A 13,534-nucleotide genomic window follows, 5' to 3' on the forward strand; every position below is an offset into this window, starting at 1 on the left:
GTGGTGGTACCTCAGAGTTGTTTTAATTTGCATTTCTATAATCAAGAGTGATTTAAAGCATTTTTTCATATGATTATGAATTGCTCTGGTCTGAAAACTGCCTGTTCATATCCTTTGACCATTTTTCAATTATAGAATGACATTTATATTTAATTTACATTTGTTATATTAAATAGAAGTGTATTTAATAATTATAATAATAAAGAAATTAGACCTTTATCAGAGGACTTGCTATAAAAAATTCTCCAACTTTCTACTTTCCTTCTAATCTTGTATACTAGTAAAAGTGAAGTATGTGCCTGCCACTGTATGTGTGAGATGCTCCTTTAGAATACAGGAAAAAATTAGAGATCTATTTGTATTTATTTTCTTTCTAAAAATAAAAACTAACCTTTGTTAATATTTAATGTATGAATCAACATCTGCATTCTAACTTGATCCATATGTCAATTGGTACCTTCTACATAAGGTATAAGCAATATCCTGAGGAAAGAGTGGGAACTCCACAGTGCAGAGGGACTGACAGTAGTGCTCTTACTTGTTTATTCCCTATCAGTATATTGCAATGTATTCCAGCTTACATATACCCAGTTAAGTGCATTTAGAGATTTGATTATCTATTTTTAATCAAACCAATATTCACAAAGTGATTTAAAAACATTCCCAAAGAGCAATTGTAATGCTCTCAATAATAATGAGAGCATAAGTAAATAGCAGGGACGGCTAGGTGGAGTAGTAGATTAAGTAGTGGGCCTGAAGCCAGGAAGAATCATGTTCATATGAGTTTAAATCCAGACTCAGACACTTACTAGTTTGTGTGACCCTGGGCAAGTCACTTAACCATGTTTGCCTCAGTTTCCTCATCTGTAAAATGAGGTGGAGAAGGAAATGGCAAACCACTTCAGCATCTCTGCCAAGAATATCCTAAATGGAATAATGAAGAGTTAGACATGACTGAAATTACTCAACAACAACAAAAAATCAAATAGAAAAAAATGGTAGAATTGACATTTTCCCTACTTATATTAAAACTTTTTCAGTCACATTATAAAGAATAAAATGTTCAATCTAATAAGATCTGAGAAGAACTCAAATGGGAAATAATCATGAAAATTTTTACCACTACAAACAGGGCTGCTGGTCATCTCATGGGAGACTGCTTCAAAGAACTATCAAATTATCTTTATTATACATTTTTCATATACAAAATGACAGGTGTTCCAAATGTGTTCACTTTTCGAGTAATGATAAGTGGCTACCAGTAGCATGTTACATAGTAGATAATTTTAAAAAATGCTTAGTCAGTCTCATTCAAAGTAAAAGTAATAACAATATGAAATATAACTGATTTTAAAAAATAAATGAATAGGAAATTTGGAAATATTTTCATCATTATGTAATTTTGTCACGAAAAGCAATATGTGTAATCTATAAAAATTCTCATATCTGCACACTTTTTTTTTTAACCCTTGTACTTCGGTGTATTGTCTCATAGGTGGAAGAGTGGTAAGGGTGGGCAATGGGGGTCAAGTGACTTGCCCAGGGTCACACAGCTGGGAAGTGGCTGAGGCCGGGTTTGAACCTAGGACCTCCTATCTCTAGGCCTGACTCTCACTCCACTGAGCTACCCAGCTGCCCATATCTGCACACTTTAAAAACTTGGGAACAGAATTCTCTAAGCTTTAAAAAATTTTTCCAAATGAAGAGTTTCAGAGTATTTTCAAACTACTTGTTGAAAATAGGGGATGAAATAGAATTAGAAAGGAAGCAGTTGATTGGAGAGGATAGAATCTTTGCAGCAAATTTATCTAATAAAGGTCTTCTAGGCAAGATTTATAGGATTCATCCAAACATATAAGTACAAGAATCATTTCCCAATACATAAATTGTAAAAGCATATAAAACAGTCAGTTTTCAAAAGAAGAAATTCAAAATGGTGTCAACAGCTATATAAAAAATGCCCCAGATTGATAGTAATAAGAAAAATGTACTTGAAAACAACTCTGACATTCTACTTTACATTCAAGCATACTGGAAAAGATGGCTAAAAAGGAGAATGGCAAAATTGTGGGATGGATTGTGAGAGGACAGACATACGAAATACACTGTTAGTGGAGGTATGAATTGGTATAAGGAAGTATCCCAAAATTTCTACTCTTTGACACAGTGATACCACTATTAGGCATATGCACACAAAGACAGAGGAAATGGATACATATATAGAAAAGTATTTATACCAACACTTTTTTGGTATAGTAAAGAATTAGCAACAAAGTGGATACCACTTTCATCAATTTGAGACAACCAAAAAGCAACTGCTGATATAACAATGAAGTTCAGGAGACTAGGAATGATTATATAGATCTGGAAAATATTTATATAGAAATGATGATCATTGAAGCCAAGAGACTTGATTAGATCACCAAGTTAGATAGTATACAGAGGTGTTTCTACATACTACTTAGCCTGTGAGACATAATTTGCTAACCCCTTGGGAGAGAGGGATAAGAGAAGACAGCCCTAAATGGAACAATGGGGGACACCTATGATTAATGGGCATGATAATGTTGAAAATTCACCAAAGGAGACTAAGAAGAAACAATCAAATAAATAGGAAAAGAACCAAGAAAGAGCAGTTAATGGAACTCTAGGAATGAGAGAGTATCATAAGATATGTATATAGACTGCTATACAACATATAAAGCTCTATATTAATGTTGGCTATTATTAAATGCATTATTTCAAGTACTTGTTAATATTTGCTTACAAATCTCTTGTGTTTTAAGCATTTCTTTTGTGGCAAAGGAAATAAATAGCTGACCTATATATGACATCTACCACAACTAGTATCTTTTTTATATTTTGACCCTTTTTCTTTAGGAGCTCAAATACTTGTTTTTATTGACCAGGAGGAAAGGTGGCCTCAAAGTAGGTAGGTGGAATGTTAAAAGAATGACTTGGTGGTAAAGGTCAATTTCTAGCCCTAAAGTTTCTAGATGTTTTAGCCTCTCCTCACCAAGAGGAGAAATGTAAAGCCTTTGCATCCACACTAACTTTAGTAGGACACCTAGACTTTGTCCTTCAAGACCTCAGGTCTGGGGCTGCCTCAATCACCTGGAACTGTGAAAAGTTAATAAAAACAAGGTTGGAGAGAAGAGGAAGTAGGACATGAAGGAAACGGTCAAGTGGCAGTAGTATGAGTCATGACAAAAAAAAAAGTAACAGCTATCAGTCCCAGGCCAAAGACCAAAGGTAAAAGTCAAAAGTCCACAGCAGACTTGGTGGTACAGTAAAAATCATGGTCAACAACTTTTTTTTCTTATGTATGTTACCTGTGGCCCAGAAAAAAAGAAAGAGCTCTCCCAGAAAAGGAGCTTCTAATCTGTCCTGAGGGAAACTTCATCCCCAAACTACCCTCTTCTAACCATTCTTTAAAAGCATCTGCTATCCAGAATTGTCAGTGCTAGTCTAGATGCCTGCTGGAGGAGGTTATCAAAGTGAGTGCGTGCTGCTCAATGCCAGAACATTGGAATATATAGTACTCAGATGAGCCTCTCTTCAGGAGGAAGCTTCAGGTTAGGGAGCAGTGGAGCCCAGGCTCCCCAACCCTACCTTGACCTTTACTGATAGAGAAGTAGATGCTGTTTGTAATACTTTTCCAACAACTTACACCCCAGGAGAATTAGTGCCACTGCTAGGAGGAAGATGCCCAGAATTGAAAATACAGAAATGATAGCAGTGATTACACCCTGAGATAGGGTCTTACTGTCTAGAGGTGGTGCTATGGTGGGAGTAATGGTGTTGATTTTATTCTCAGAGGGTCCAGGAGACTGGGCCAACACAAAGTTGCGGTTCAGTAACTGTAAGTTCAGCAGAGCCTCAGATGAGATGATTTCCATAGGCTTCAGAGAGATTAGACTATGAGTGTTTCTGTTAGACTGTGAGCATATTCATTCAAGAATCTTATACAATACTGAACTGGCTCCTGGCTTCAATTTCTAGCATGTCCATTTTTAGGAGGGACTTATTAATCCCTTGAGGGAAAAAAACAAAAAAAACCAACCCAAAAACCTTGAGATACCTTTCCCAGAACTTCAGGGCAGAGGATAAATAAGTGAATGTGAGAAAAGACTCTTTTAGCTGTCAGGACTGAACCTACTTCAGCCTAGAGCAGGAGCTCCATTTCTGTGGAGATCCTTCATGAGTTAAAGGTGATACAGATATTAGGGGAGCATAATCCAAAAAAGTTTGGCGGTATCTACTTCTTCAAACAATTAATCTAGGCCAACACAAATATAGAAAGTTTCCCTCACCCTTGATATGATTATTTTCTTATTTTTTTATTATCCCCAACTCCTGCAGAAGTCCAAACTGCTTCTTTTTTTCCTGCCCTTTATTTTCCTTTGTGATCTTGAACAAGTCACTTAACCCTAGAGCAGATTAGAAAAGATGACCTCTGAGATCCCTAGAATGATCATCTTAATCACTCTGGTTCAAGTTGAATTCAATGGGATCTACTGAACAAATATTGCAGGCTTACTTTATTCCTACCATTTGTGATTTTAAAACAACAGCAAAAAAAAAAAACAGTAAACATTGATCACATTCCACTTATGAACCAAGAAGCTTACCTCATCTCTTCCCACTATGTGGAACAAAAGCGGGTTATTTGGGTTCCTTGGAAATATATCCATTAAGCAAAAAAAAAAAAAAAAAAAGCCTTCAGAAATGTTACTTACACTTCTGTGATAGTGGACAGTACAAAGTTCCATAAGACGATAATACCATTTACAGTTGCAGTAGCAAGCAGATTGTAGCCTTCTGTTATAAGCACATCAAAACATGTCACTTCCATATTGACTTTGGGGCCCTACAGGATGAATGAAAATACTTTATTGACAGTCACATCAAGAACACTTAGAAGAAAAGTATGTGCAGATAGTGTGGTTCTGTTATCCACAGAAATACAGAACTATTTATAGGAATTTTTTTATCCCAGAATTTCATTTAGGCAAAAACAAACAAACTTTTTTCTTCTTGGATATCTTATTTAAGAAATTTTTAGGTTAGTTGACAGGACTGCTTTTTATGGTATCAATCAGAACTAGCAGCATATTGGAGCACACATAGTATAGGACTTACTAACCTCTGACCCTCTTTGCATTAGCTCTGGGAACTTTGACATGTCACCTAATCTTAATGTTCCTCAGAGTTCCTTCATCTGTAAAATGGGATTAAGAATTATTATATTACCTGCCTTATAGGTTTATTGTAAGGATTCAATGAAGTTATGTATGTAAAGTGCTTTATAATGGCGTTCTACATGAAGATGTTATTATAATTATATGAAACTAGAGGAGCAGTTTTTTTTAAATGTAGGAAAACTTACTAAGTTATTTGGAAAAATAAGGAATTAACACAAACTGACCTAGATTTTTTTTTTCCTAAGTGATTTTTGGAAGCACTTTGCCTTTAAATAGTCATTGTAATTGGGCTGTGTAAATAATGTGTGGTATGCAAATGTCAAATAATGAAAAAAATGACCAAGACTTTTAAAGTGTTTGCCTTTGTCATGATCAATGAGAAATCATTTCAGCTTCTGTGTATATTCTGAAGGATAGCCTTGGTGTAGTTTAGTAACATGCCAGAACTATTTTTTCTTTGTGTAAAAGCATTCTTATTTATTACTTGGGAAACTGAAATACCAACTGCCCCTCATATTATGACTCATTTCTTTACCTCCTTTGTCTTTTATTGGAACCTAAAAGTCTCATGAATCAAATTCACAGAACTGAAACCTTAGTGTTTTTAATGGCATGTCATTAGATGGGTTAAGTGAAACAGAATTATTACAGGAAGAGGTCTTTTCTGTTCTTCCTTTCATACAATTTATGTGACAATTTTCTTATGACAAATGTCCATAGAAAACATTAATGAGAGTAATCTCAACTGACAAGCAAAACACATTTGTAATGAGTGAAAATTGAAATGCAAAGCTAACATGCGTATTGTGTTTCAACCCATAGGAAAACAGCATGGTATATAGATATATATGTAGAGAATCTAGAAGGATAGTAGTACAAATTTGTTTTCTAGCTAATTGTTTTCTAAGACTAAGTTTTCAGCTTGTTACAATAGTGGCTGAAAAAACTATAAAGGTTATTTCTCTTTATATTATTACTATATTACATTTATATTATAACTCTCTTGTTTGCGCTTGGTCCTTTGATCATGTCTCCCTACATAGTCAACAGAATCTGAGCGTAGGAACCTTAAACTATAAAGGCTTTGAGGATAATAGTCTTTTTATCCAGTTGGAAAAATTCCATGAGGTCAATGAAGTCATATTCTTTAGAATGAATTAACTGAACCAGGCGTGCCAGCCCCTCAGGTATTTAGCCTCACCATGTTACTCCCTCTCTTCTGGCTTTTGCACATTTCATCTGCAGTGTTGAGTTGGATATGCCTACAAGACTAGCTTCCTCGAATGTCTTCAGATTCATTTTTCTTCATTTGAAACATCTTTGAAGTACATTCAAATCCTAGGTCAATTATAAAGTACTTGTGGCATGAGTTTCTATTTCACTTAAGCACTTTTTACAATAATCTATTTTGGTGTCTCATTGTTGCATGAAGAGGATCCTGAGTACTCAGAGGCTATACCAGCTGAGTGCCGAACTCACCCAAGGCAAGCCCTTAAATAGAGGTCAGAAGAAGTGAAACAAGGATACTCTAAAGGTCTCTCTGAAGAACTCTGATCAGCTGTGAGACATGTGCGACATTAGCATAGGACCATCCAGCATGGCATGCCCACATCAAAGAAGGTGCTGTCCTTTATGAACAAAGCAGAATTGCAGTAGCTTAAAAGAAACATGATGTGCACATTTAGGGACATCTCCATCTCAAATGTTCATATGGATTATTTGTACCTGACCTGTAGGAGAGCCTTCCAAGCTTGTATTAGTCTCATCAGTCACAGGAGAACACACTGTACATTGACCTCAATATCATGATGTCATTTTGATCTTCCAGTTCAAGGACAATGTGATTGACTTGCCACAAGTATGTACTTCCAAGCTAGAAAGAGTATATAGGCCTGGCAATAGGCTCTGTCCTGCACAAGCAGCTATTCTAATGATGATGATATTCACCACCAAAAGTCTGACTATATCAGGCAATGAATATTTTGGTCACAACTACTTATTCAGTCAACAAGAATACAAAAATGGCCCCAGTCTTCTGCTTCTGCATTGTTAGTGATGGAATGGAATAAAAGGGAACAGAGGATCACATAATTCTTAGATCATATAATTTAATTGTTGGTATTCTTAACTTAATGGACTTTTGCCAGAAAGTCGGCATATTATGGAAGTAACTAAATCAAATCTATATTGACATTCCATCGCTTAATGTCTTTTTGACCAGAAGACATAAGGAAATTGCCAATACATGGAATGAATGGTTTATAGACTTGTGCTGGAAAAGTGGATAAAAGAATTGTCATGGTTAATTTCTCTATGTGTCCAAAGACAACAGAAATAAAATTTTGTGAGAAGGCTGATCATTTTGCCTTACATCATCCTCTTCATGAGGATAAGCAAGTAAGTTACCATGAAGAATTTCAGTGCCAATTTCCTTTGCAAAAGGTCAAATAGAGATTCTATATAAATTTGGCAAGTTCCTCCAAACTAAGTCAATATCCTCTGATATAAAGTGATTTATAAGGGAAATTAGGAACAGAGGGAAGAAAAATTATAAACTAAAATATGCTTGGGGATCAAAAGTATATAATTACTCACTCATATAAACATGAATACTCTCTTTAAGAAGAGAGCTTGAAAATACTAGACATGGCCAGCCCCAAATAACATCATATTAAAAAAATTGATCATAAGTGAAAAAATACAGAAAGAATTATACATATATAACAGCTACTTTGCAATCACTTCATTCTGTGCATTAAGGTTATTGATAATTAAAGTAAAAGTCAAAGTAAACACCAAATTAGAAAGAATGAAAATAAGAAAATGATGTTTATAATTCTTGGAGGTGTAAACACCAAGGTTCTTGGATCATACCTGAGATTTTACTTTTACGAGGAACTTGTAATAAAGTATAATGAAGGCTTTCCTGCACGTGCTCAGATGACCTAACATGGAAGCACTCTTCTAGAAAAAGACATACTGGGTTCCCCCTACAATGTGGGTGGCAGTAGACACTTTTAATTGATTATTTTGCCAGAAAAATGCATCTTTAAAATTTGTCAGATTGGGATACTCTCCCCTATCCAGAGTTGCTCAAGTTATGTCATGTAGTACAGGTCATACTTATCCACAGGGCCTATGCTATGAACTTTCTCTTCTCTACGCTTTTACCCTATGGTTCTGGGAAACAGGCTGAGGATTTTGGTTTGGTTTGTCCTGTTTCATTTGTCCTTTTCAGTTCAAGGAGCAAATGGTACAATCTCCAGTGGATCTGGAATCAAACCATAGTGACTTTGGAAAAACCACAGTGACCTTAAAGATAAGCTTTAATTAGGAAAAGAATGCATGAAGCAGTTGTTACCTGCATCAGTTGCACAACCCACATTGTTGCAATCAAATTCATAAAAGAATCAAAGAGCAGGAGGCTCTTTTGTGATCAGGGATGGAAAAAATGCCATTTATTCTTATATTTTTCTATTCAGAGAATCAAAAGATTTGTAGGAATCACTAACCTAACCTGATAGCTAACAAACTAGGCTACCTGTCATTATAGTTAAGTAATTTACATTTTTATCCCCAGGGGATGATGGCTTTACAAGAAGTAAAGCATTCCCTATTCCTCCAAACTACACATCCACTTATAGGGTGATCCCGTTCTCTCTTTAATCCTTTTTATTTTGAGAAATGAAAGTTAGGAGTACCAAATTTGAAAACCTAGGCAGTTGTGGTACAGGGGAAAAAAGTACTGGCCCTAGAGTCAGGATATGAATTTGAATGTTGTCCCTGATAGTTTTAAGTTATCTATGTGACATTTCACTAAGTCACTACCTTGCTGAGCTTCCACATCTGTAAATTAAGGGAGGTTGAATAGATAACCTTTATGTTTTCTTCCACCTTTGATGTCCCTATGATTTTAAAAAATATCCCAAAAGAGGATTATTCCATATAAAGTCAATGAAAATAGAGAAATCTGCTCAGGTATACTGCAACTAGAACAAGGAACTACATATTGAGGTCAGAATTTGAGCAGGCTGGGGAACAGAACTTGTTGACTCATTAGCATAAGATTCTGGTTCCATTCCTTAAAACTGACCTCTCTGGAAGATATTCAATTTTTTATTGTTAATTAATTAGTTTCTTAGTTACATTAAAATTCCCATGTGTTTGCCTCCCTCCCCTCATCATATATATATATATACACACACCACATATAGAAAACTATGTCTTGCATGTTTCTATTTATTAGTTCTTTCTCTGGAGGTGGACATTCAAAAGTTATTCTTCAAACATTATTTCTGTTTCTGTATATAACATTCTCTTGGCTCTGCTCATTCTGCTCTTCATAATTTCACATATATCTTTCCATGTTTTTATAAAAGTAATCTGCTCATCATTTCTTATGGTGCATCAATGGAAGACAGTGTGCTTGACACTTATGGACTGCAATCAGCAAAGGTATTTCAGAATGACCCTTGAATTTCTCCCAAACATATTTCAGATACTTCTTTTGAAGTGCAATTCTATCAATGTAAAGCTTTTAGTCTTGTTCACCCTTCATCTTAAGTCACTAGGATCCTTCAGCCAAGATTCTGTCTTAATCCTAGTGGACTTTTGAAATAATGACTGAATCTATGAGAAGAGTATTACACAAAAACATCATCATATATGAAAAATATTAGATTTTTGTAGTATAGTATTAAAAAGATGAAGCCTGGAGAACACAAAAACCAAAACAACCCACTTGAAGAGGGAGCTGAAACTTCATTAACTGACATGACAGAATGGAGACAAAATTCTGCTGTAGATAGTACTAGAAATCAATGAAATTGGTGAGACATTTGACTGATTTTCATCAGAATTTAATAAACAGTTGAGTCTACTACATTCAAAACATTGGTTGATTCTGGAGAAACAAAAAATAGCGGATACAATATGTGCACAGGTAAATGTAACACAAGCCAGTCAGTGATTGCTACAAGTCATAGGTAGAGGGGTGAGGAAAAGGAAATATCTCACAAAGTGGTCTAGGAACATTTGAGAAAGGAGAAATGATGACAAGCTCCAAATCTTCCTCCTAAAACAACTTTTGCCCATATATCTGTGTAATACATCTGCCCATATTTGGAATATGGAAAGATGAAACCAGGCATCTGTACAAGATAATGGAATCCTCAGACTAACTCTAAAGATGATTTTCCAACTTCTCTTGTAATAGTGTCTACATTTACATAGCAGTTTATCTTTAATGAAATGCTTTACTCACAATAAATCTGTGAAGCAGCTTAGTCTATCCCTATTTTATAGATGAAGAAACTGAGGTTGAATGATTTGCCCAAGGAGACATGACAAGTTATTGCCAGACTCAAGCAGAGGTCTTTGGATTCCTGGATTTATGTTCTTTTCCCTGTGCCACACAGCTAAAACAGATCATAGCTGGAAAAAACTTTGGACTTGGAGTCCCAAAGATATGGGTTTGAATCCTGGTTCCAGTACTTGCTGACTGTGTGACTTTTAACCAGTCACTCTACCTTCTGGTTGTTAGTTTTCTCGTGTGTAAAATGAAGGAGTTGGACTAGAGTTGGACTCTGATCCATTCCATCTCTAAAATTTCATCATTTTGTGACTAGTGCTTCTTAACAGCCAAGGATCATAGCCAATGTTCTCCTGCCCAGGAGGTTTTTGAGTAGTCTTTTTTTAGCACTGGCTTGATATCTTGGTAGTAGACAACCTGATCCTGAGTGATGTTGGGATTATTTTTCTAGATGGAAATTAATTAGAATGATGTTGATTAGGCATTACTTTTAATGGGTCTGTATTTGCTTTGTAAATTCCACTCTTTAGCTCTTAAAGCTCTTCACAACCTGGCCCTAGCTACATATACATTACTTTTTTCCAGTCTCTGCAATACAGCCAAATGGGTTTGTGGTGTGTGTGTGTGTGTGTGTGTGTGTGTGTGTGTCTGTGTGTGTGTGTGTTCCTGATATATGACACTCCATCTTTTTCTTCCATGCCTTTGTCCTCATTCCTGGAATGCAGTCACTCTTCACTTCATCTTCATAGAATCTCTTTTTTCAAGGCAAGACTCAGACACCTACTTCCACATAAAGTGTGTCCTTTTATCTGAGCTACTAGTGTTTTTTTTAATTCCTTATTACTTTTTTTTTACTTTTTTTTTTAATATTTTTAAACCCTTAACTTCTGTGTATTAGTTCCTTGGTGGAAGAGTGGTAAGGGTAGGCAATGGGGGTCAAGTGACTTGCCCAGGGTCACACAGCTGGGAAAGTGTCTGAGGTCAGATTTGAACCTAGGACCTCCCGTCTCTAGGCCTGGCTCTCAATCCACTGAGCTACCCAGCTGCCCCTAAATTCCTTATTACTTTTTATAAAGCCTTGCAATTTTTGTGTTTATTCCTTGCATACTTACATATGTACTTTCTGTCTCTCCCATTAGAATGTAAAGTCCTTGAGAATAAGGATTATTTTATTCTTTGCATTTGTAACTCTGATACCTAGCACACTACTTCATGCATAATAGGTGCTTATGAAACATTTATCAATTGCCCGACTAGATATTAAAGGACTGGTGGGTAAAGGGATGGATCTAACATGATAGGAAAACAGATCAAACTAATTCTAGTAAAAAGACTTACATCAAAGCTAATAGACCTCCTTTCCTCATCAGGCACAAGATCAACCTCTGGGATAGGCAAATTCCTAGTTTTGAAATTAGAAGTTATTGCCAGCAAGATCACATCCTTCTTCCCTTGTCTGAATATAGGCACAACTTCAGGTAGTTCCCATAACACACTAAGAAGAGGATCTTCTTCTTTACCCTTTAAGAAAAATACCCTTTGATTAGTACCCTTTCTTTGTCTTCTGAAAATGCCCCATTCTTTCTTTTTTCTTTCATTCCTTATTTGTTTATTTAATACTCTTTAATAAGAGTCCATTGAGCAAATAAAGACTTATCAATTTATTTATTAATTAAAAACCTTTACATTCTGTCTTAGAATCAATACTGTATATTGAGAATAGTGGTAAGGGCTAGGCAGTGGGGGTTAAATGACATGCTTAAGGTCACCCAGCTAGGAAGTGTCTGAGGTCATATTTGAACCCAGAACTTCCCATTTTTAGACCTCACTGTCAATCCACTCAGCCACCTAGTTGTTCCCAAGACTTGCCAATATATGTCATAATTTATATCTTAAAAGCTAAAATTCTACTTTTGATAAGTAGAGAAAAGACCTAAATTTGAGAAGTAGTTATGAGGAAACTTTAAAAGAACATGGAACAAGTGAGTATAAGAACTAGATTTTTGTGCCAAGTCTTCCACTAACTAGTTGTGAGATGTTTATATCAGCATCATCTGGAGGAGTATCCATATTGATATGGTCACAGATCCATCAAAGTACTGAAGCAAGTTGATTTGACACCAAATTCTGACCTCAAACACTTTTGGGTCCTGACTATGCAATCCACAGTTAGTTTTTTTCCTAGCTTTGTGTCATTTATAAATCTGAAAGCAAGCAATCTTTGACTTTATTAAAATCATTAATGAAGCCAATTATAAGTATTGAATTTAGAGTTAGGATACTTGAGCTCAAGTTCTGGTTTTTAAAAATAATTTTTATATATGTCATTTGTTTATTATATTATCATGGTTTTTTCCCCAGTATACCTACCCCTTTCTCTGAGCAATTCCTTGTAATAAATAGTATTTTTAAGACAAGTAAAAAAAAAGAGAAGAGGAAAAAATTCACAATCAGTTAATATAGTGAAACAAGTTTTGACTCTCAGAGTGGTGTGACTGAGGAAATTATAACTCACAAGATGATTTTCTCACCTCTCAAAAGGGGATAATAATGTTTATGTCAACCATCTTACAAGAAATTATGAGAAAAGCATTTTAAAATTTAAAAGCACTATATAAATGTCTTCCCCTCACTTCCCTACCTCTACCTCCTTTCTATCCATTATCTTAAACACTTTAGAATTAATCTTCCTTACACACTTCCACTGAATTTTCTCTGTCTAAGACAGTCACCCTATTATTCCCAAGTCCAGTGGTATTTCCAGTCCTCATCTGAAACTCTTGACCACTCTGTTTTTGATATCCATTTTTAAGAAGTGGATTCCAGTGGCTTCTATGATACCCTAACATTTTCCTGGTTCTTCTACTTCTGAGATACTTCCTTTCTTCTTCCTTAGATCCTCCTCTCCTCTCAAATGCAGGGATCCTCAAATGCTTTTATCCTGATCTCTCTTCTCTTTTTTTGTACACATTTTTCACTTTTTGATATTTATTTCTATGACTTCAGTTATTTAGTATGT

The 13,534-nt window shown here is 35.4% G+C and overlaps 1 protein-coding gene across 1 annotated transcript in view; it reads right to left on the reverse strand.

The window, feature by feature from the left end:
• The window catches only part of WDR64 (WD repeat domain 64), a 214,702-nt gene that overhangs the window by 45,949 nt on the left and 155,219 nt on the right, over positions 1-13,534 (reverse strand). Inside the window, exons 15-16 of the mRNA XM_044674508.1 lie at positions 11,854-12,036; positions 4,740-4,870 (exon numbers count right to left, since the gene is read on the reverse strand). Of these exons, the coding sequence (XP_044530443.1) occupies positions 4,740-4,870; positions 11,854-12,036 (314 nt within the window). The remainder of the gene's footprint in view (positions 1-4,739; positions 4,871-11,853; positions 12,037-13,534) is intronic.

This window comes from Gracilinanus agilis, chromosome 4, assembly GCF_016433145.1.
Source record: "Gracilinanus agilis isolate LMUSP501 chromosome 4, AgileGrace, whole genome shotgun sequence".
Lineage (NCBI taxonomy): Eukaryota > Metazoa > Chordata > Mammalia > Didelphimorphia > Didelphidae > Gracilinanus > Gracilinanus agilis.